Source organism: Cetorhinus maximus, chromosome 26 (assembly GCF_964194155.1).
Source record: "Cetorhinus maximus chromosome 26, sCetMax3.hap1.1, whole genome shotgun sequence".
Classification (NCBI taxonomy): Eukaryota; Metazoa; Chordata; class Chondrichthyes; order Lamniformes; family Cetorhinidae; genus Cetorhinus; species Cetorhinus maximus.
This window is the reverse complement of record NC_135904.1, coordinates 9,594,224-9,619,737: the sequence shown is the minus strand read 5'-3', so window position 1 is coordinate 9,619,737 and position 25,514 is coordinate 9,594,224. Positions and strand designations below refer to the sequence as shown.

Sequence of the window (25,514 nt, the reverse complement as noted above, 5' to 3'; positions counted from 1 at the left end):
GAGAAAGATCCATTAGCATTATTTGAAGAAGTGCAGGGAGCTCATCTTGTGTCCTATCAAAGATTTTCCCTCAGCCCATAGAATTACATTCAATTTTACAGCATAGAAAAAGGCCATTTGGCCCAACAAGTCTATGTCAGTGTTTTTGTTCCACATCAGCCTGCCAATAAAAATAGATTTAATTGATCATTCATCTCAGTCTTGTTAGTGAAATCTTGTTGTAGACAAGACATAACAGTTACTGATTTTCAAATTAATTCTTGTGAAGCATTGTTTGAGATAAAGGATAAGGTGCTATATAAATGCAAGGCTCTTTACTTTTTAATTGAGGCTGTGCCCTTGAACCCTGCCTGACGCTGTCATACAGCATTAGTGTACCTCTCGTGTTTTCTGCGCAATCTTATTGTTTAATGATTAGGGTTAATTATAGGAGTAAGGACTTATAATAATGAGCAGCTATGTTTAAAGTCAATTTGGCTTAATGAAGATGTGCTTGTAGGGGTCCCATTATTTCAAGAGGATAGCCAGCATGCTGGATCTATTTGCTGGGTGCAGCAGCTCAATGTGTATGATTACTTTTGAAACAGATTGAATAGGATAGAAGAAGAAACACCTCACCATGTGCACAATGTCCCTCCCTTGCTCATTCTCTTTCAAAATCTGTGTTATCTTTCTGTATTTGATCAGTAGTATTATAGTGCTCCGCTGAACTTTCCTCTCATGCTATGCAGGCAAAATAAGAAAGAACACAAGATAACTAGTGGTTTGGTAATGTAAAGCTTTAATTTTATAAGCCTGTGGCCATAGGAAGATAGGTTTGCAAGTGAAAAAGGTACAAACTGGCAGTATCTCTGCTACTGTTCCAAACCTTAGCTACTTGAAACTCTCCAGCCAATATTGTGGTGTGGGTTGCCTTGTGAGGTGGGTTGCCTTGTGCGGTGGGTTGCCTTGTGTTGTGGGCTCTGTGAATGCAACTCCAGAGAAAACCCTAACACTGGATACTCATCATACAAGTTATAGATGGCTTCTTGAGTGGAATGGGTGAGTTAGGGTAAATACACTTTTCGACTCCTTTTTATTAATATCCTTTTTTAAAAATTCCATTTACATAGCACCGTGTCACATCTTTAAAATGTGTGTCACATTGTGAATTGCTTTTGGAATGAACGGACTGTTCTAATGTAGAAAAAGTCATTCTGGGCTTGATTTCAGCAAAGCCACGGAGAAGTTTTAGTTTAACGACGACATCTGCAACACAGATGAAAGTCACTTGGTTTTCAGGCTGTTTCTTGACAGATTCTTGGCAACTAAAGCAAACTTTGGCAACTGAATGCATGCAGTCAATAAATGAAAAATTGCACTGTAAGATGAGAAAATGAAGCTTTTAGTAATTAGAAAATCAGGAAATCCAAAATGTTTTCAACCAAGTCCTAAACTACACATACTACATGAATAAGTCAGCTTGGATTCCAGCTTAGTTTTTCAGATTACATCAGAAACTTTGACAACTGAATGCCTGCAGCTCAATTCATACAAAATTGTACGTAAAATAAGAGTCCAGGAGAAGAAATATTCTGGTTGCTTTGTGTGGCAATATTGTAAATACATTCCTTAAGACTGCTTCTAGTTGTACATCAATCAAAAAGAAATATTGACCAGAGGAAATCTTCATGACCACATTTACGATGCTGGTACCCAGATGGTTATATTGTCAGACTGGCAGTATTCCTGTGCAAATTCTAAATATACATGTCTTAAATTCTACCATTTTAAAAGAAATGGGTTGATGTGGATTGGTAGAAAAGTGCACAGAGGAATTTAGTACAAGTGTACTAAATGGGAACAGTGTCAATGGGAAAATATTCCCCATGCTGAACAGAGAAATAATCCACCTCCACTCCATGGTCCAAATTTTCTTATTAAAATACATATATCTTTTCTCCCAACCAGAACAACCAGCTGTTTTTAGCTAACTAGCACTGGAATAGTTTAAGCATGTATATGCCACTGTCAACTAAACCAAAATACCTCTACCCACTAATTCTGATCAGCTTACCATTTACCAAGAAGACTGTGGTTGGTTAGTCTTGCTAAAGGTTTGTTGAGGATTGTAAATGACTTGTTAAAATGAAAAGAAATATTGTAAATGGAACATAAATCCTAAAGCATTGCTCTGAATTTGTAGTTAGTCAAAGGAAGAAAAGAGATATCAGCAGAATAATCACAGTGGTGAGTTGTGAAACAGAGTTTGGAGTCCCACAGCATCATTGTCAGTTATTACACAATGGAGGGGGAGATGGCTGAGTGGGTGTGCATGGGGCAGAGGACTAATACTGCCGTTAAAAACCTATCCAATGGTCAGAATCTATGACATCAGACACTGCTACCTGGAGCTCCCAAAGGACTTCTGCATGATGAGGTTTAGATTCATCAGATTTGCTGTGATCGAGGTATGTCAGCTGATCTACTGTGATTTGCAGGGACTACAAGGTAAGTAGGAGTTATAATTATAACTTTGGGCGATGGTGTAAAATGGTCGATAATGAATTAGACACCCACCTAAATTCCCCTTCTGTTGACTTCAATGGACAGGAAAATTGGAAATGAGTGGCTAATTTCACATTGGTTATTTTTAAATATCACCCAAGGATATAATTAACCCCAAATTTACCGCTGCCACAGAAACCCAACCAACAGGAGACAATTCAGGAGTCAGTTGGTATGTTGTTGAAGCTACATTTAAAATGTATCTGAAGCCTAGCTTTGCCAAACAACAGAAGTATAGACTTCAGCAGTAACCATCATAGGCACAAGCAGAAGCAATTAGAGTGTTGCCAGATCACTAATGTCTACAAAGGATAGGACATCATTGACAGTATGCATCTAACCATTTACTTAACTCCTACTATGCTTTCCCATGAGAGTATGTACTTCTATATATTATCTATGACATTCTTTCAAAGCCCCCATAGCTAAGTGAGTCAGGGTGGTGGGTGGCTGCTGCCTCAATTGGCTAGCTGCCTGTGATTTAGAGTGTCCACTCTCTCCATCTGCATCTATCACTAATGTATAATGATCAGTGCACAGGAGCATCTTTGCTCGAGTCATTTGGGTGTCCGTTCTTTCTAAGGCATTGTTTGAAGCTATTTTTGCAGTTCTCCATGGTGACAATCAGCTGCTGTTGACTTTACTGTTCCTCTGTTGTTATACCTTTTGTGCACGTGCCCCTGCTGGAGTCAATCACATCATGATACAGACCCATCTGAATATTGTGAGGTCTTGGAATCTTCCATGGTGTTGAAAATGATCTTAACTGAGTATTGGGTTTTTGTGAGTGTAAGCATTCACAAGAGAGCCTTTACCACTGTTCCTTGATCAATAATATGTTTCAGTGCAAATAACCCATCCTCCATCCCTTACACAGTCATGAATATGAAACCAAGGGAATTCACAGCAAACTTCAAGCTCTGCTGGAAAACAAAACCTTTATATCTCAAGGTAATTGACAGTATGCTAGGCCTCTAACGATCACTTGCTCATTGTTTTTTATTCATTCATGGGAGGTGGGCTTCACTGACTAGGCTAGCATTTATTGCCCATCCCTAGTTGCCCTTGACAACTGAGTGGCTTGCTAGGCCATTTCAGAGGGCATTTAAGAGTCAACCACATTGTGGGTCTGGAGTCACATGTAGGCCAGACCAGGAAAGGACAGCAGATTTCCTTCCTATACATTAGTGAACCAGGTGGGTTTTTACAACGATCAGCAATGGTTTCATGATCATTAATTCCAGATTTTTATTGAGTTTTATTGAATTCAAATTCCACCATCTGCCATGGTGAGATTTGAACCCAGGTCCCCAGAGCATTAGCCTGGGCCTCTGGATTACTAGTCCAGCGACAATACCACTATGCCACCACCTCCCTGTAAGTCATTCTCATCCTTCATCAACCCCCACATCTTCTGTGGCATCATCAGGAGTGATCGGTGCTGTATCCAGTGCTTTCACATTCAATATTACTACTTGTATGTTGTCAAGTATCTGTATCTGCATTATGGCTTGATATAAGTCTAGTGTTAACGATTACAGCTGGGTTAATTCTTTGTGTGCTGCACAAACCACAGACAACTTGACTTTCTGTGGGCATTATGATTGCATGAGTGCACTTACCCATTTGGGTGTTACAGCAATATTATATGAACAATTAATATTATATGAACAATTAAGCACAAGTACACATTGTTTATGCACACATTGATGTGACATATTTCATAATCATAAACGGTTTGATTAATGTACGCACCTGGTCTCAATCCAATTCCATAGGTGCAGTGCTTTACTTAATCTCCTTCCCTATTATGGTCACCAAACAAACGTTCTTTGAAAATACTTAAAGTCTTACTCTGCTAAAGAACCACCTGGGCCACTTGCCCTCCTGTTGTGTGCCAATTTAGTCTAATGTAACAGAAGCACATGTTACTACAAGATGGTTTCAGCTATATAAATTATTTTTTGTTGTAACATACATTTCCACATTGTGGAATGTATAATGTAATTTGCATTATCCTAATAGTTTTATTAGTTCTACCTTCTTTGCCAGATCCTTCTTGGCATTGTTCTATGTGAGTACAGAAATTTTTGCCTATAAGTGCAAACAAAAGCTGGCCAAATTTACAATGGTTATTCATTTGTTTCTTTGTGTGATTAAATCAATTTTAGCGTCTATCTCAAAATACTAAGGGATTTAATTTCAAATTAATTTCTATATAAATCTTTCATCTCCATGTTAAGTCATGGTGATGTTCTTCTTCAACATGATCTCACTCTAGTCTTTGGAGCAGTAGATAAGCAGTTAGCCCAGTTACAGCTTGCAAATGTTTGTGGGGCTAGCTTCTCAGGCTTCATTGGTCAAATACACAGACCGACAAGACTTCAATGTATATATAGATCATTAAACTAGATTTTGCAAACATTTTGTGTAACCATTTATAGATACTTCATTTTTTAATGAATGCTATTAACACCCAACTAGATTAACAACATTTTTATCTTTTTACTAGTTAAATCACTCATCAACTGCTTGAGAAATGTGAAATGGGAAATATTGCAGGTGTGTCATAATTGGCAATCTTTCTTGCTGTTCCCATTAGCAAATTCATGTTACACAAAGTCAGCCGCAGTAAATTCAAAAGCATGTACAATTTTGATTATTAAACGCCATGGAAAATATGATTATTCACTTTTTGAGAAAAGGAAGGAAAATATTCCCCAACGTATAATACAACACACAGCTTGGCTAGTGGTGCTGTGCACAAAACAAACATAATATAACCATAACATTAGGAGGAAGATTATTGTAAAGCAGTACTCAGAGACTGGCTGGGAGTAGGCGCTAATGTGCAGTAAAAAAAAAACACTTTCATGGAACAAACTTAACAAAAGCAATATTGTGAATGTTTTTATCCTTATGCTGTAGCCTCTTGTGCTTTTTGGCTTGTGGTCTGTTTATATCCTATCCACTTGATGCTGTAATGAACATTGCTCCCCTGGAATGGATAATTTTACACTCAAAGAAGTGGACAAACTACCATAACAATTTAGGTAATTAAAAAACGGGATATTCACATTCTGATCATTTAAGAGTCATATTTTTCACCACATGCCGTGGTCATTATGGGCAACATTGGAGTTGGGTTTGTAGAACTGCAATTACTACTATTATGTAACTTTTTACACTTCATTGACACCATTTGACTTGTCTATAAATGTAAGAACATTAAAAAATAGGAGGAGTAGTAGGCCATACAGCCTCTCAAGCCTGCTTCGCCTTTCAAAAAGATCATGGTAGATTTGAACTTGGCTTCAGCTCCATTTTTCTGCCTGTTCCCCATATTGTTGACTCCCCTATAGTTCAAAAATCTATCTCAGCTGTGAATATATTCAATGATCCAGCCACTACAGCTGTCTGTGATAGTGAATTCCAAACACAAGTGACCTTCTGAGAGAAGATATTCCTCTTCATCTCTGCCTTAAATGGGTGACACCTTATATGCCCCCTAGTTCTAGATTCTACACAAGGGAAAACATCTTCTCAGCATCTACCCTGTCAAGCCCCCTCAGAATCTTATGTTTCAATAAGATCATCTTTCATTTTTTTAAACTTCAACCTGCTCAATCTTTCCTCATAAGACAACTCCTTCATCCTAAGAATCAACCTAGTTAACTTTCTCTGAACTACCTCCAATGCAAGTATATCCTTCCTTGAATAAAGAGACCAAAATTGTACGCAGTGGTCTCACAAACACCCAGTACAGTTGTAGTGAGATTTCCCTACTTTTATACACCATTCCCCTTGCATTAAAGGTCAAGATTTCATTTGCCTTCCTATTTTCTTGCTGTACCTGCATGCTAACTGTGTTTCATGTACGAGGACACCCAGACCCCCTGTACCAAAGCATTATCTAATCTCGCTCCATTCAAATAATATTTTGCTTTTCTATCCTTCCTACCAAAGTGGATAATCTCACATTTTCCCACATGATTCTCCATCAACAAAATTTATACCCACTCATAACCTACCTATATCCCTTTGCAGACTGTTTGGGTGGAATTTAATTAGGGCAGCTGGGGTGCAGGGGGTGAGAGGCTGACATCTGCCACCAAATCTTGTGGCACCCCCATCAATCTGATTTCCCCCCCGCCCCACACCACTGAGAGCTGCTAACCAATCAGAGGTTGCCAGTTCTCCATAATCAGAGGTCGCCAGTTCTCCATTACCAGCAGTGCCACTGGGACCTGTGCTACTGTCGGTAATACACATGGGACTTCATCAGGGATTATCATGGGATCCCTGGAGAAAGGTAAGTGACAGTAGCCGGGGGGGGCAGGGGGTCACCGGCAAGAAGGGCAGGGGGATGGGAGGAAAGGGCAGGAGGGTGGGTGTCAGAAGGCTCCTCCTTCCCAATGCTAGGTCCCTTGATCGGGCATTGAGTGCCTTTGAACCACCCCTCTCTTGGGGTTTGCTTGTCAGTCCCTTTGCATGGTGAGTCCCCTGCCTGCCCACTTAAGGACCTCATTTGGCATCCGGGTGGAAAGGCCACCCAGAGTACTGCCCTGGACTTTATCGGGAGGGGAGGTGGGGAAGCGACAGGTCCCCATCCTGTGCCCTCCTCCCAATAAAATGGTACCCATGCCCACCTTGGAACTCACCTCTGCAGGGATGGGGGGGTGGGTTTCCTCCTCACAACTTATTTTCCCACCTATCTTTGTATTGTTGGAGAATTTGGTTACAATACACTCAGTCCCTTCATCCAGGTCACTAATATAGATTATAAATATTTGTGCCCCCAACACTGATCCTTGTGGCACCCCACAGTTACAGTTTGTCAACCTGAAAATGAGCCATCTACTGCAACTTTCTGTTAGCCAATCCTGTGCCCATGCTAATATATTACCCCCATGACCCCTAACCTGTGTAGTAACTTTTTATGTGGCACCTTACTGAATGTCTTTTGGAAATCCATATACACTACTTCTACTGATTTCCCTTTATCCACCCTGCTTTTCCATCCTCAAAGAACTCTAGTAAACTGATCAAACCTGATTTCCCTTTCATAAAACCATGATGACTCTGCTTGAATGTATTCTTTTTCAGTTCTCTGCCGAAGGGTAGCTCTGACCCAGTGCTGCAACCTCCAGAAAGGGCAAGGAGGCAGGTCCTGAGTCCACACCAGCTGGAAAGAGGATTGAACCCTGTGCTGTTGGCACCAATCTGATCCACACCAGCTGTGTAGCCAGCTGAGCCAAACGGCCCCTAAGGAATCCGAGTTGCTGTGCCAACATACACTTTTACATTCAGGTTTTAGCCTGAAGCTATGGATAGTGATGGTAGAGGCTCCAATTTCTTTCCATCACATGGTTGACCAGACATCTCTCTCACTCTTACCACCTGCCATTGGCATATGTTGCAAGGATTTACAAGTTGATAATCAACCTGTTTGATTGTGTTATGAATGCACCTCCTTTGGGCATCAAGTCCTGGAGTGGGACTTGAAACTGGAGCTTCTGGCTCAGAAGCAGAGATGCTACCCATTGTGCTACAAAACATCCTCTTTGATTGTATTACAATTTTCTAAATGTCCTGCTACTACTTCCTTAATAATGGATTCCAGTATTTTCCGAATGATAGATGTTACAGAATTTTTTTAGGCTAACAGGCCTAGCATTTCCTGCTTTCTGTCTCTCTCCTTTTTTGAATAGGGATTTTTCATTTGCGGTTTTCCAATCACTGGGATATTTTCAGAATCTAGGGAATTTTAGAAGTTTACAACAGAAGCATCCATTATCATTGCAGCCACTTATTTTAAGACCCTTGGATGCAGGCTATCAGGTCCAAGGAGCTTGTCAGCCTTTAGGCTGATTAGCTTGCCTAATATTTTTTCTCCAATGATAATAATTGCTTTAAGTTCTTCCTCTCTTTTACCCTTTGATCTTCTACTATTATTGGGATGCTTTTAGTGTCTTCTACCATGAACTTACAAAATCTTTGTTCAAAGTCTCTGCCATTTCCTTGTTTCCCATTATTAATTCCTCAGACTCATCCTCTAAGGACCAAACTTTGCTTTAGCCACTCTCATATATCCAGGTACTTGTAGAAGCTCTTACTGTCTGTTTTTATATTTCTTGCCACTTCGCTGTCATAATCCATTTTCTTCCTTTCTTTTAGTCATCGTTTGCTGAGTCACAGTCTTCACTCAAAGGGTTATGATTCTTTGGAATTCCCTACCCCAGAGAGTTGTGAATGCTCCATCATTGAATATATTTAAGGCTGAGATTACTTGAGGAAGGATGTAGTTGCACTGGAGGCGGTTCAGAGGAGGTTCACTAGATTGATTCCAGAGATGCAGAGGGGCTTGTCTTATGAGGAGAGATTGAGCAGTTCAGGCCTATACTCGCTAGTGTTTAGAAGGATGAGAGGAGATCTAATTGAGGTATATAAGATGCTAAAGGTGATAGACAAAGTAGATGTGGAGCAGATGTTTCCCCTTCTGGGGCATTCTAGAACAAGAGGCTGTAGTTTTAGGCTAAGGGGTGGTAGACTTAAATCAGAGGTGAGGAATTACTTTTCTCAAAGGGTTGTGAATCTGTGGAATTCACTACCTCAGAGTGCAGTGGATGCCGGGATGCTGAATAAATTTAAGGAGGAGATAGACAGATTTTTAATTAGTAACGGGTTGAAAGGTTATGGGGAGAGGGCGGGAAATTGGAGTTGAGGCCAAAATGAGATCAGCCATGATCGTATTGAATGACGGCTTGAGGGGCTGAATTGCCTACTCCTGCTCCTAGTTCTTATATTCTTATGAGATACACAGACTTTTGGTGTCTCAGAAATGAAGGGATATGAGGTTCAGGTGGGAAAGTGGAATTGAAGCAGAAGATCAGCCGTGATCCTATTGAATAGTGGAGTATAAGCTCAAGGGACTATATGATCTACTTCTATTCCTATTTATTATGTTCTTCTCATCTATCACTAATCTTGACAACATTGTCTGCCATTTCTTTCAATTTGATACCATGCTTAACTTGCTTAGTTAGTCACGGATGGTTCATGCTTCTCATTGAGTCTTTCTTTCTCAATGAAAATATCTTTGTTGCGAATTATGAAATATAAACAGACATTACTCAATAATTTGACACTAATTTCCTTGGGGAATATATTTCGAAGGTACATTGAAGTAATTGCGGTCAATTAGCCTTTGAATGCATTAAAATGCAGGGATGAAAATTGTGATTTTAAAATAAAATCAGCATCTGAACAGTTATCAGCACATATCCAAATTATATAGAGCTGCTTGTCATGGTATTTAACAATATCCATTGTGCATTATTACACCTTGGCTCCATTTATTTTTATTCCTCATTTTTGTAATAATAAAAACCGCAGTCGATAGTTATGAATTGTTCCCCTTGAATGTGATCTGGCACGCATCTAATCCATTAGATTCCAGTTGCACTGCAATAATTCAAAAATTGCGTGTTGCGTTCATAAAATCTTTACAAGAAATACACAAATTAATAGTGTCACTGTGACAAAAATAGGAGATAATTGCCAAGGCAGAGCTAAGGAACAGATGACTACAATCAGTATACTTTCAACCCAGCATTTGGGAAGTGAAGGTCACCCCCATCTCTTATGACAGAAGAACATTTGTTGGTAAACAAATTAATCTTTCTATAGGTCACCATTTGTTTAAGTTTTTATCCAGCGCTTGTCATCTGGAATACAAGACAAGTCTGTCATTCAGCTACACAGGGTGCAACAGAAACGTGCTGCATGGATGCAGTAATGGTGTTCAAGTGTGTTTCAGCATTCTTTGGTAACATGGTGCCTGATTGGGATGCTATGGGCTGCTGGTTTACAGCTGTCTGTGGGCAAGATAGAGGTCCAGCCATGAATTACAATAAGATAGGTCCATACTTTCTGACTGGTACAAGCTGGACTTCTGCCTGGAACTGACATTTTCAATGCTATCAGCCAGCACGTATCTCTTTCCTCCTTTTTTTTCTCTTTTTTCATTTTCTGCTACTTCTGCTCTTTTTTTATTCTCAAAGTAACGCTCAAAATTTCAGTAAAGTTCTGCATCAAATGTACTCTGCAGACATTTTTGCTACATCATCAAAACAGCCACATTTCCTATAAATGAGTATTGAAGTGGTAACTGTTTGCTCATTCAGATTGCAGTATCCTTATTTGTCCCCTACATTATTTATGTCACAAAACTGTCCTCTGTTTTGAAGCATTGTTATTTTACATTGAGCATTTAATTTTTAACAGTCCTCTGAGAAAATGATGGCAGACATGTGTAGCAACCATGCCTCTTAAAGAATTGCTGTTTTTGCTAATTTTTCTTACATATTACCAGTCACTGTACTTCAAAGTAATAAACTCTATATGAAATACTATGAGCAATATTTCTGAAAAATGTAGTACGCGCTAATATTAAGATTTTTAATTTTTACAGTGGTAAAAGGCCTTGCAAGAGAGGATGGAGTGCTGCCTGTACCCAGAAAGAGTTTAATTAGATACATATTTCTTAATGCTTACTGATAATCTTTTAATATTTCCAATATGAACTACTATCCCCTCTCACTTTACGTGCACAGAATGCCACAGCTATGTGCTACTGTAATGTAAAGGATAGTTGCAAAGGATGTAGGACTTTGTATTGAATAGTTTAAATCATTGTTTGCCAAGTAAACAGGATAAGAAACAAAAACAAACAAAGCTATATAGAGCCAACAGTTAATATTAATTTTGGGCCCTTCTATTTTCTATGGAAGCTGGGATAACTGTGCCTCCTAATAGAATTTCATTACTTCTTTTGCTAGACAGCAAAGAAAAGTCAAGCATATCACACTGAATTCTGGCTCCCTCAATATCTCCCAGCCAGACAGGTCAAGAATAGAGGCGTAACTCCACTGAAGAGCATTGGTGAAAGGTGGATCGTTTTTGGAAGTGATGGAGCATCATTTGTCTAAATTAATGGTATATAGGCCCTTAACTATTCATAGCAGAGATGGACCAGAGTTAAACTGAAGTCCTTAAAATGAAAGTGCCATAAGTGAAACATGTCTCAAAATTTCTCTTACCTAATTCACCTTTACATGAGATGAAAATAAACTTGCAGAAGAAGCAAGGCTTATGTTTAAAAATATAGAATTTAACAAAAATAATTTATGCTAGAATTGGTGGAAGAAAATATATAAAATATTTTGTGCATGTACAATAAAAAACAATAATTACAAATAGAAAGCATTCCAAATGAAAGCCAGAAAAGGTGAAGCATAGCTAGCAGTAATTTATGACAAGTGAGTACCATATTAACTTCAAGTGTCAACAATGGTCAAAAATTAGTTTTGACCCCCTGGTGGGCTATACTGATGTTTGCTGCAAGTGAATGTGCATGAAATTCACAGCAGAAGTTCAAAACCAGTACCTCTCAAAATGAAAGAAAATTCATTTATAGCTTTTCTTTCCAACAGATACCTTTGCAAAAACTTATTAAAGGTACTACAGTCGGCTCGCTCGCCATTTTGCCTGTTTCCCACCGTGAAGATCCATCCCTCCTACCTCCATTTGTATCTGAAAAAGATGCAAGAAAAGGTCAGTAGCACTAGATCACAGGATGTTATGGGCAATGAAGTTAGGCAGGAACCAGTTATAGGATTTTGTTCTACTTTGTTAGTCATAACTACAGTAACTTGATAACCACAGTTTTTTTGTGTGTAAAATTTATGCTTTTAATGATGCGGGATACTGCTTGGTCCATATTGGACAGAATTGCTCCATGCTCTGTCTGAAGCTCCGACCCAAGTTAGAGCAGGACTTCTCCGCACTCTGTGACATTGTCCATAAGCTTGCTAGCAGACTGCAGTGCGCTTGGTGTTTTCCGGTGTATACCCATCAGTCTTCAGTAACCCAGGCACTTGAGGTTAACATCTGGGTTCTCTGCAGCAGGGCTGGTATGCATTCTTGCAATTTGGCACCTTGTTGTGTCCCATCCCTCTGCCCTAGTTCCTGCACATCACCATGCGAAGCCCTGCACTCTAGCCTGCCCTGTAATATACGTATGGTGTTAGTCGCTGATTTGATGCTTGCTAGGGTGAGATTGAGTGACACTGCATCTTCAGGAAGGCTGGCCTCATCTTCCTAAATTGACTGAGGTGCCTTCACATTTCCAACACCTGAAATAAACGAGAGGGACATGGGTTAGTTTGTGGCGTGATGGGAGAGCAAAGAAAGAAGTGGCTGGTGAAAGCCTCTGCAGTTTATCATGCAGAATGTATAGGATGATATAGAAGTAGGAAGAGAAAAGGAGATTGAAGTGTGAAGAAACCCTGCATGACGTCTCCTCCAGCATTGCCATTGCCTCGGCCATGATGCTCTCCCTTTCCTTGATGGTCAGTTGCTTTCTTCAAGAAGGGAGAAGTGTGCAGTTGGGCTCAGTCTCCTCTGGTGACAGCTTCATGTCTGGAGTTGTGCATGACCTTCTGAATAAAAAGATGGGAGTGTGGTATGACATCCCTGTGAGATCTTTAGAGAATGCACCTGTCGTGTTGAATAGCTGATACACAGTGCACCTGGCATGAGGTCTGGTGAAGTGAGGGTTGCAATATTGGTGACTGTGTGGGTATGAGGAGAAGAACATGGAATAAAGAGTATTGCAGTGATTGTAGGAAAGAGAAAGGAAAATGGGGGAGGGAATATTGTGAGTCGTACAGCTGGAGGGTTGAGCAGAGAATAAGAGCAATATTTTTACCTTGACAGTTCTGCTGAGGTCATTGAATATTTTCTGGTATTGCAGCCATGACCTTGGCATTGAGCTCCTGGTAGTGGCCTCCTCTGCGATGTCTTCTCACCTGGTGGCGTAAGTGTTGCCTGGAGAATTTCCTATTGTTTGTAAACAAGTGCACCTCTTTTTTAAGAGGTGCTGGCCATCTTTAAGTGGCACATGATTTCTGCCATCCCCCCACCCCTCCAATCAGGTTTGTAGCATGGCTTGCGCTAGCTACAAACCAGAATATTTTAATGAGGTCCCAACACAAATTTAGTATGTTGGGACCACAAGCATGATCAAATTTCTAGGCCTTTCAGACTGGACTGAATTTGAAGCTATGGCATAAAGACGAAGGCCAAGGCATACGCAGCACAGCCCCATTCCCTAAAGCTATAACATACTCTTCTGCATCAAATAGCTATTTTGCATTACTCACAGTTGCTGCTGATAGTATTTTCCTTCTCTTATAGGTATTTTAAGTTTGATTGAACGAGGCTTAATTCCTCCAGCGTCTGAGTTGACTGTTGACCCGCCTTTCGTTCAACACAAAGCAGCAAAGATTCATGATATCCAAGAGAAATTTAAGAAACCAGATCCAGAAATATTTGGTAAAGATAATGCTAAAGACTATATTTTCTGGTTCGTATAAATTGCAGCCTAGTAAAGATATCGCTTGGTGTAGCACTAAGCCAAATGCTCCAGAAGGTCCGAGATTCAGTTTTGGTCTCTGATGAGTTGATTGATCTTGTTCACAAGCAATCGGAGCCTTGCAGTTAACCTTGGAACCTGTGGCCTAAAGAGAGGGGAAATCAATAGTTCAGGATTCCCACTCCTGATTGGTTTCTGGCGACACCTGTTGGAATGTGAGAGTGCGAGTATGTGTTTGATGAGTACACTATTAGGCTGAATTATGATGCCCTCCTTGGTTGGATTACCTGCTAACGCTCACAGCCTGGGCTCGCTTTTCAAGAATAGCCATGCAAGCAAAGTACTGGAGGGAAACTAATAACTTTAGAACCATACCCATCATTATTCAGCACCTTCAGGAAAAGAAGAGTTAAAAAATAAAAATACTCAAAAGGAGGGAAATGTATTTGGATCTAAAGTATAGTCAGGAGGCAAAGTAACAATATAAAAGTATTCACAATTTTTAACCATGCAATTCACATGATGCAGAATCCTGCAGCAGTACACATAGTGAGGATACATTATGCAGAATTGTGGGATATGATTCATGTCCTATAAGTGACCTGGCTCATGAGAACGAAAGTCATGGATGAATTATGGTCCGTGTCACAAGTAGGATATAAATCATTATCCCATAGGTCTTCGTAACTATTCTGTTTAGACTATACATTAAAAATTAATTGGGTAGAGAGGTTAAAAAAAGACCGGTTTAATGGTGCACTGTATTCCTTTGAGCATTGGTTTCAGAGTGGCTGGAGGCAGTGTGAGCCCTCATTACTGTATCGTGTGGTATGGATTGGGAGTGTTTACACTTTCAACATTCCCCTCAAACAAATTCTCAAAGGAAGAAAAAAGGTTCCGGTAATTATAATCTGAAGTCATGTAATTTTCATGAAGTATCAAAATATTTGTTGCTTTATTCCATTTAGAAAGGAAGAATTTATATAACTCCTCTTGCATCCTCAGAAAATCCCGAAGCTCCTCGTACCCAATGAATTACTTTTTTGAAGTGTAATCACTGTTGTTTTTGAGGAAAATACTGTAGCCAATTTGTACAGAGCAAGGTCCCACAGACGGTAAATGAAATAAAAGGCCTGTTAACCTGTTTCATGGCAATGTTGGTTGAGGAATAAAATGTTGGCTACGTCACTGGGAAAACACCTTGCTCTTCTTTGAATAATACCATGGGATCTTTTACATCTAATAGGTGGTTAGACTATGGGTGTGATTTTCCAGCCTCGTCTGCCACGCGATCGTGAAAGTCAATGGACTTTTGGCTGGGCCGCCGATTCTCCCGCGGCGGGTTCTGCCACAATGGGACCAGAAAATCCTGGCCCATGTTTAAATATCTCATCCGAAAGATAGCCTTCTCAACAATGAGGCACTCCTGTCACTACTACACCGAAGTTGTCAGCTTTAATTATGTACTCGGGTCCTGAAGTAAAACTTGAATTCATAATCTTTTGACTAAGCTAAACAGGCTACCAAATGAGCTAGACTGGCATCTTATGATGAATTTTGTGCTTAATAAGTGGAGGGAAGTTAGTTGCTGGGGAATGGAATACTTTGTCATATAGGGATGCTTCCTCACCTTTGCAATCCACCTGATATTAGCATACTGCATCCTGTCCAGTTGATGCTTATTTTCCTTAAGAAATATGAAGAAGGTGTTGCATCTTGCACACATGCTGACAGTCACGGCCCTACTACAGTTGTGCACTGCAGACTCTTGGTGCAGTTTGGAAGGGTGCAACAGCAACATTTCTTCCTGTGGTTGCCTTCACTTCCATGGAAGAGCGAAACCTGAGCCATGTGTTGTGTGCAGGACATTGTGCGGCGGATGTCACAACTGTCTTGCAAATCTCTTTTGCAAAATGGAGCCTTGAAGGTGGGTCTCCTATGGTATGTCCAGATAAAGAATAATAGCAGGTGTGGTTGCCCCTACATTTGTTGGATCTTTATAAGCTCCACTTACTCATGTATTATTGTATATTGTAGGGCATTCAACACCCCAAAAGAATATCCATTCTCACCTCTTTGAAAATTGCAATGTGAAAGCCAGCAGCAATCAAAAATAATGAAGCAAATTATTACAGAGGGAGAAAACCCAAAGATGGCACATTCCCCAGTAAAACCAATTTATGTTTGGGGCTGAGTGCAGCAAAGGGAACATTAAATCAGGAAAAATAGCCCTTGAAAAACCTACCCTTTGCCTTACAACAACAGCTTGCATTTATAGAGTACCTTTAATATAGCAAAACGTCCCAAAGCACATCAGAAGAGTGTTATTAACCAAAATTTGACACCAAGCCACAGAAGGAGATGTCAGGACGGAAGAGTTATGTTTTAAGGAGCAACATAAAGGAGCAAAGAGAGGCAAAAAGGAAGAAAGAATTAGATAGAGAATTCTAGAGCTTTAGGGCCAAGGCAGCTGAAAGCATGGCTGCCAATGATGGAGCGCTTAAAATCAAGAATGTGCAAAAGGCCAGAATTGGAGGAGTGCAGAGGTCTTTTAAAATTTAAGAGGCTTACTTCAGCTATTGAGGTCTTGTATCCAATTTTAATGTATAATGCTCACACTATCGATAACTCTGGAATCCACCCTTCAAAATGTGATTAAGTATTTAAATGAGAGCATGGTCCATTATTTAGACATCAAGTCAAGTCTCTTAAAATTAGATATCTAGTAAATTGGCATGAAGTCTCACAGACTATTTTACAACCTCAGATGGCTAAATGCAAGACTAAATCTGTGACACACAGCTTCAGAAAATTTACCATGGTCTATTTTTACCTGAAAATCTTTGCTTACCAGCACTACATCTAATATGATTCTTCTAAACTTACTGTTGTTACTTGTTTCCAGGTACTTATCCCAAAAATGCTTACTGTATAATTGTTAGTGAGTCGTATACAAATGAATCAAAACATCTGGACAAGGAACTAGGTTCCAGGCTACCATTAAAGATGGATACTGTTACTCCTGCACCTTCAGTCATGTCCAAGTCGTCAGCTAAGGACATCGGTGCAGTTCAACTCCTGCTTGATAAAGAAATTGTGCCATTTGAGTTTCATCAGTCACAGGTATGCAGAACAATGTATATTGTAAAACAGGACACATGTTATTTTTGCAAGGAACTTCTTCAAAGTGAATAGGCATAAATTGGCAGGGATTGCATGCTTCCCAATGGACTAGTGCTAAAAAAACCCAGCAGAGGTTAGTAGCACCCTGAAAACTGTGGGGGAATGACTGACAGTCCTGTTCCTGGCATTGCTGTGTCTGTCACAAGCTTTCCTTGGCGTACTGCTGGGTAGACAGATTACCCTTGACAGTAAGTAGTAAACCCATTTAAAATGCAATTTGGGGACATTAACATATGTTTTAGAAGTGAACTGGGCATGCATGTACTGTGCATGCCCTCCCCACTGCTACCCTTAGCATCAATTGCTTGTCCATTTGAGGAGGAACACAGCAGGTAAATTTGCGTATATTGTTGTGATGCTGCGAAGCGCAGCCCTGTTCCTCCGGGCTCTACGAAACAAACATGGGCCATTGTCACTCTAGGTCCTGCCTTCTTGCAATGAGCCCTCCACAAACCCAACCCATAGGCCAGCTAAAATATGCTCACATTGAAAATCTACTCCCAGTGCCATGCTAAACAATGCAAAGCAAAACCTGCCGGGCTCAATTCACTATCTTTGCAGAATTAATTGATCTCAACCAAGATTTCACAGTTGGTGTTTCACATCCTTGGGCCAGGAAGGGAATATCATTCCAAGCTTCCTGTTGCTGATTGCTATGAAGTGAAACCACCCCCCCACCACCCCACCCCTGACTTCTGAAGCAAACATACTTCGGCGAACACAAGATTGGGGTTAGCTGGCAATATCACAGCTCAAGTCAGTACCTTCGGGAAAAGAAGGAAAGCTTGCTCTGATATTGTCTGAAAGTAATTAACTTCCTGACAATTTTTAGGTTCACATACGGGAATGGCTATTTGGGCAGGATAATGGATGGCTGTTGGTATCCTACTCAGCAGACCATCTTCAGAAGGAAAATAAAATCTGTTCCTCTGACCACCACAATTTGGCAATACAGAGGAAGTTATGTCTTGGATCTGAACTGTTCCACAAATTGCCTTTGGAGTTTTTCGAAGCTGTCACTGATTGAAACTTAAGAAAATGTGTTCTATTTATCAAGCACCAATTTCTTTCTTCTTGGTGAATAAGCATGCAAAAAGAACCAAACATATGTGACTATAACATAAAAATTGACTTCTTCCTGTCCCTCTCCACTTCACGGTTGATACTGTACTTTGAGGAACACTAAATTTCTTCCCCACCCCCTCTCAAACAGTCATGTAGTACTATTATACTTCTGTAAACTTCAAGTTTAATTCTCATCACATATCCATCCAGCTTCTTTTTAGAAATTGTTGGTTGACCTTAAATCAACTACATTGTCTGGGAGTCATTAAGTTATTGATGGTTGAGAAGATGAGAAACAGGAATAGAAGGTAGCATTTTACAATCATTCCATTTAAATAACGCCATTGACAACATCTGACACAAGCAGTAATACAACTGAAGAGTTTTGACGGCACACAACCACAAGAGCAAAGTGCAGTCATGAGAACCCTCAGGCTGTGTTACAGTTTGCTCCTTTTGCATTGGGTCATTTTTCATTACAGATATCATCTTCTATCATTCGACTAGCTCTCTTCCATCACTGACTCTTATGCTTACCCTTTCCAATGTTTACACATTTTCTACATTTACACTTTCTACTACTGACATGTTTTGTCAACATCTAGAAGGGATCAGGCATGTATTGTAACATGGTCCAATTAGGTGAGATGCTGTCATACCTGCATGGTAGAAAGCAAAGCAGAGGTATTCTTTGTCATACTTTATCTGGAAAATCATTCATTTTTTGCCAGTAGACATTGCCAGTGGTAGGAACTTATACAGTATTATTTAGACCTGATATGGATCATACTACAATGATGTCAGTAATGTTTTGGGAGAGCAGCATTTTTTGGGTAGAAGATGGATGTGAAGAATGCACCTTAGGGCATTTACTAAGTTGTCTCTTGTTCATAGAGGCTTTTTTCATAGGAAATATATTATCACATTAACTAGTGAATTGCTGACTAATGGATTTAATGGGTTTTTCCTAGTGCTTTACATAGCATACAATGATGTTTAAAAATTAATTACTAATTGATGCGGTTGATGCTCTAGTTTCCTGCTTCCTAGCATAAAGTAATTCAAAAACTAAGTAGAAAATCAGCTAAATGTTATTTAAACAGTAAGACATGTAATTATGCAAAGGCTTTCCTTTTTTCTATCTTGCTCTATTGTAGGATCTAGCTCAGAGGCCCTAAAGCTGAACCCAATATTAAACTTTAGGCACAACGAGCAAGAATTGAGCACTTGATTTAAACCTCGGCCAGGCTCATTATCGGTATTTTAATTTACTGTATGCTTTGTGCTGTGGAGAAAGTTTACTGTAAATCAATAAGTAGGAAGAGTTTAATAAGATTTACAAGAAATGTATCAGTGGTGGGGTGATGGGGTGGATGATTGGAAGCACATTGAGAAGCTATGATTTCTGAATGTTGCATGTTTAGAAAGTACTTTCAAATTACTTAACTCAAACATTACAATCTCATTTTGTGGCGATTCCAGGAATGTCAAGATCCAAAAATAATGGAAAGGTAGAAAGCAACTCTCTGGTTATCTGCTATGGCTTCTGTCTGATCATTGTGTTTAAGTCTTTGTTTTGCTACTATATGAAGAACAGAAATTTCTTTCAGTTCCACCAAAAAGTTGATCAATTAATTGTTCAGCTCATTTTGTTTGTGGAACATTGCTGTGGGCAAAATGGCTGCCACATACATAGCAGTAACATCAACTTCTCACATATGAAACATTTTGGAACTTTTCTAAGAGATGTATTAAGGTGCTACCTCAATGCCAAATTCCTCTATACAACGGGTTCTTAATTTCACCTGTGTCTTCACATCTAAGTGTTGAGTGTGGAGGTGAGTTGGTTTTCTATGGGGAAAAAGGGAAGCAAAACCAGAAGGGTCAGCATCCTGGATTACACCTTCAAAATTCTGAGCAGCCTGTTGGAAAGTGGAATTGGCCATATTCCCTGGTGACTCAGCAGGCTTATTCAATGAATAGCTGAGCTCAATGAGCCAAGAAGACTGTAGGTTCAATGCAGAATCCAGTTAGTTGTTTTCAGCATCCCTAGGCTAGGGAAACGGTAACCATCTAGCTTTCCTGCTCCTGATCGATATCTGACAACCCCCTTCTGGAAATGATCATGTATAAATACTGAGTGAGCCAGGGTTAGGCTGGGCTATGGTGAACGATTGAATAACCTGCTGTTAATCACTGTCTAGGCTAAAACATGAGTAATGTCCACTTGCACAAGATGTTGGAGAGCAACTGATGCCTTGTGGAATTATCATTTGGAAAGAGTCAGTACTTTTGAGAGAGGAGTGGGGAAAATTTAGGGAGTGGGACAGTAGAATCGACAGAGACTATGAAGTAATCAGTAAGAGCAAGAGGCTGTGTTTGGGAGATTGGTAGAGGGGTGGGGTGGTGGTGGGTGGAATGTGACAGTGAATGAAAAATGCAGAAGACATCCCAATTGGTAGGATATGGGATTTTTGGGTTGCTGCTAACATTTTTTATTTGGGGAGATTTGGATTTTACAGCACTGTTTTTTATGCCTTTATGAAATACAAACAAGTGTCAATTTTTATTACAAAAATGAAATCCTCAATTTATGTTGGGAACCTTATTCAAAGTGGCAAATGGTAGATTTTTTTTTTCTTTTCTACCATAATTTACTTTTTTCCTAATGTGTTATAAATGTAAGTTTTCTGGAGATCTTATTGTGCTTATCAAGGTGAAGGATTGCAATGTTGAGGAATGGCACAGTTGTCTTTTTTAGTAGAAATCACTTAATGAAAAAGGTCTGTATTCCTCCTTAATTGATGACTCACTAATGAAAACAATGGCAATGTGTGAATTTGAAACATGCAAGTTTTGAGATTGCAATTTGTTAGCAAGCCAACAATTGCAGGGAAAATCAGGGGTAACTTCTGTTTCTCAGTAAATGGTGATTACTAACTTTTTTATTCATAAAATATATTTTTGCAAAAAAGTATTGAAAAGAACAGTGCAAAACATTTCAAATGGCCACCACAATGCAATGATATTCAGATTTTCTACATAGATCATGTTGCATTCTGAGGTACTTCAATACAATTGTGATACATATACTATTTACTGTATACATTCAATGAGAGTCATAAGCCTGAGAGGTTCTATACCATATCCAGCCCCTCGGTGCACTATGGCTGAAAGGGCTTAGACAGGGACCTTGTCCCATTGCGCCTCTGCAGCAGCTGCCCCAAGCTTTAGTGCATCCTTCAGCACATGGTACTGGATCTTGGAATGTGCCACTCTTCATCCTAACTATCCCCTGTTGTCACCATGAAACACTTTGTGGCAATTATGCCATGGGATTGGCTGCAGACTGAAGCTCACTCCAGTCTACCCCACTGAAGGTCACTCAACTGCATCAGGGTGGAGCTTTCACACTAGCCATCAAGCACTCAGTTTTGTATTAATTTATGCCTAATTGTGGACAGCTTACTGCTTTTAAGTTGTTTGAAAGCTACAAAAATCCACAATAGGAACAGAAGTAGACTATTCAGTGCCTCGAGTCCTGCATCTTCCCAATTTTTGTCTTTGTTTTCAGCAGAGAGGTGACTTTCACCCAGTTAGTCTGGACTGGATTTGAATCCAGAGATATGAAGAACAATATCATAACCTACCCCAAGACTCAGACCCCCTAGTCTCATCATCTCAGTTTCATTCCCCACCCCCATATTTGAGTGGATGGGCCACTCCAGCCTGCAGCTATAATCTTTCCTAGTACTGCTGCTTAGCCAACCTGATGAGGTGGGGTGAGGTTGGTGTAGGGTAGTGGGTGAGGAAATATGCCTGACCAATGCTGTGATAGTAAGTATTTACAGCAAAACCCCCCATTATCGACTATAATTATGAGGACCTCGCTAATGTTTGCTGGAAATTAGCAGACAATTGACAACTCTCAAAGTTTGGCCTTGTATATGATACACCAAAACTCTAGGGAAGGTGGACACACAAAATACAAATAACAGAAAGGAACATAACAGTTGTGTTCACCAAGAAAGGGGAGATGAAACAAGTAAATAAACAGCGAGCTGTGCAATGATGCAATGTTTCGGCCGAGCTTTGGTCCCGCCAAAAATTCTGACAGATGATCAGGAAGGCAGGTAATTGGAGAGAGATTCTAGAGGTTTCACCGAACATTCATTATGTGGTGTATTAAAGTTTAGTCAACTGCAGAGTGAATGCATCTCATTTTTTAACTGATGTGCTTAACTACGAGTACAAGTTCTGTGTATAGGTGAACATATTTGATTCAACTATTGAAAACTTAAACCAGTTGCTTGCAAGTATATCATTATACAATAGTTTACTTTGACAATTTGTCCATAAAACCTGGAATTTAATGTAACATTTTATTCTTGCAGCAGTTTCAAGTGTTGCCAACTCATCGGCCCCAGGAATTTTCACAAGCTTACTATATTACTATTTTCAACGGCAAAATAAATTACACGGCTCCAGACATCCTGGCTTTCAAACAACATTACCAGTTATACTGGGGACATATGCTTTCCTTCTTGGAATGTCTTGAGAAGAAATTAAGAGAATACGATGTGCCAATTGCCATTGTGGAAGGCCAGAAGTTGCCGGGGCTTTCGGTTGTCTTTGAGCTGATTTCACGGCCCAAATGGGAAGACCTGCTTCCTGTGTTGAAAAACAAAGACTTGGTGGAAGAGATCGTCCAGCGTCCAGGCCAGCAGTACAAGGGGCCAGATGGCATCGTAATAGCAGCCACAAAAATCCAAGCTACCTGGAGGCAGTACCGGTGCAGGACCGCGTACCTCATAGTTTGTCGCCAGAAGTGGGCAGCAGGTGTTATTTCCATCTCCTGGCTTATGCGTGCTCAAAGGGTGCGGGTGAAGAAGACCCTAGAGCAGTCACGTCAGAGACACCTGGAAAATTTTCGCAGCAGGGCCAAGGTGTGTGGAGCTGCCAGCTGTTCTGCCAGCCCTCACTCTCCAAATATCTCCGCCTGAGCGCTCCTGTAAAGCTGTTCCCACATTGCCTTTCCCTGCACTTGTCTGAGAATCATATTTCATCCATCATCAGAGATGCAGCCGTTGAGGCTGCAAAGTCTGTCACATTTTTTTTTGCCTGAAAGAATGGCTGTGCTTTTTCACCACTTTTGCTCTGAACATTTACATTGTCAGGAAAGTCAATTTTAAAGATTCCTACCTGCACTCGCTATAAGGCACTCTGAATTTGTTCGAGAGGCTCCCTCTCAAACTACAGCATGCTCAGTACTTTATCGTACTGTATTTACTTTTTGCAGACAAGTGTGTTAATTAATGCTTACTTCACTTATGTTTAGTTTCTTTTTAATTCATATTCCATTAATTAAGCAAAGCACACTCCACAATCTCTCTGCTTGGAATACTGCTAGTGCATCATGTAGCGCTAATTAAATTAATTGGGGAAGATGTTTTAAGTATGTAATTAAATCAATTAATATAATTTATGCCTGGCTTGGTCTGACTGACTAAAGTGGAGCAGCTGAAGTTTAACTTGATGAATCTATTACAGCTTCTGTCACTGATCAATGCTCTTCTTGATTCCTAGCATCTGGCAGCCAACTGGAATCGCATCAAGGCCTCCAGGAGAACTATTATCCACATCCCATCATTAGGTATTGCACTTTTTTTTGCCTGCAGATTCATCCACAACCTCTATTACCCACCACATTACAGGTCCTTGATTGAGTTCAGGAAGCCCCCTTGTTTTGTTTCAAATTGGTCTCGGTAGGAAGATGTTCTTCAGATGATGAGAGTAATAACACAAGCCCTTGCTCAAAACAGCATTTAATTTCAGGATTAAGCAAATAAAGTCATTACATGGGCCCTGTTCGGATGAGAGGTGATTTGCTGTAATTCACTTTCATTTGTATGAAATGGAAGCTGAAAGGCTGCACTGAAATAGCAGATAATGTTTTCTATCTATCTTTAATGATATGAGAATTTGGGCTCTTGCTTGTTGTTGTGTTAAATCAATAAGTGGAGAATCTCACTATATGTTGAGTTTAATCAAATGTGCAGTCAAAATGATAAGCTACATTGTCTGGAATTATTTAGTTCTAATTACTGTCAGATGGGAATCTTTATTTGCACTTAAGGCAAGGGGGTTCTGGTGCTGACAAAAGGAATGCTGTGCCATGCTAAATAATTAAGACACTGAATAGTGGGCTCCGTGTTTAACTAATCTGCAGCTTTGAGTAAATCAGCACAAGCCCAGCAAATTAATTACTTTTTATTAATTCAGAGAGTGGAAAGTCTTTAGATTAGCAAACATTCATTGCCTATTTATGGATCTTTTGCTTTGTATTTCCTAGGGTATGCCCAGTCATTGAGATCTTCTGTGCCCGATATAGATACTCAGCAGAACCTACAGATGGGAAGGCTATGTGACATCAGGGGTGAGTGCTGTCACTGCCCAGTGTTCGTAAAGATAGTTTTGACTAATTACTGGTATGCTCAAGGACAAGGTAACTTTATGGCTGTGACTTTCCCACTCCCTGGGCTAGCAAACGCCTAACCAATGGTGCTGTCTGTACCTTAATAAGCTTTACAAAATTTACAGTAAAGAGATATGTAAACTGTGTAAAGCTCAACTTTCTATAGAGATGAAAACATGCTGGAAATCAAAAATAAATACAGCACAACAGTAAACCCATTAGCATCCAAGATCAGAAACAAATTTGGATGCAGATCCTGTTTACTGTATGCTTTTGGCATTTTTTTGGTTTTATTTTTGACTTTCCAATGTAGTATAACAAATGTCTGTTTGCAGTTGTGTTCTATTTCACAGAGATGCTGCGATCAAGTAAAAGCCTGTTGTAAATTATACAGTAATTCTAATGCTGGTCCATATGGAAAATTGGCAGAAGGCAGAGACAGCAGAGCAATGTTCTTAATGGACTCTTGGGCTTTATAATCTGTGTTTCTGAATTGGTATGTGCCTTATCATTCAGAGGTCTTTACTCAGTTGTGGTTGTGCACAGACGCAGTCATGATGATGATGATTTTTGTGAGATGGGACTATTTAATAACTGCACACATGTTGTAAATATAAAAGCACAATTTTAGGTCAGGAAATACAATATTGTGGTGATGGCTCAAAATAGAGCTAAGTGTCAGCCTCGGCTCAGTGGCAGCACTCCCTCCTGAGCCAGAAGATCATAGGTTCAAGGCTTGATCACGTAATCTAGGCTGACATTTCAGCGTAACAGAAGCACTGCTGCACATTCTGAGTTACCCTCTTT

At 39.9% G+C, this 25,514-nt stretch overlaps 1 protein-coding gene across 2 annotated transcripts in view; it reads left to right on the top strand.

The window, feature by feature from the left end:
- The window catches only part of iqch (IQ motif containing H), a 148,116-nt gene that overhangs the window by 27,742 nt on the left and 94,860 nt on the right, over positions 1 to 25,514 (top strand). The window contains exons 6-11 of one of the 2 annotated variants that reach the window (XM_078530082.1): positions 12,042 to 12,162; positions 13,807 to 13,944; positions 16,890 to 17,107; positions 22,627 to 23,178; positions 23,819 to 23,885; positions 24,585 to 24,668. In XM_078530082.1, coding sequence (XP_078386208.1) covers positions 12,042 to 12,162; positions 13,807 to 13,944; positions 16,890 to 17,107; positions 22,627 to 23,178; positions 23,819 to 23,885; positions 24,585 to 24,668 — 1,180 coding nt within the window. The remainder of the gene's footprint in view (positions 1 to 12,041; positions 12,163 to 13,806; positions 13,945 to 16,889; positions 17,108 to 22,626; positions 23,179 to 23,818; positions 23,886 to 24,584; positions 24,669 to 25,514) is intronic. The other variant, XM_078530083.1, reaches the window with a different exon arrangement.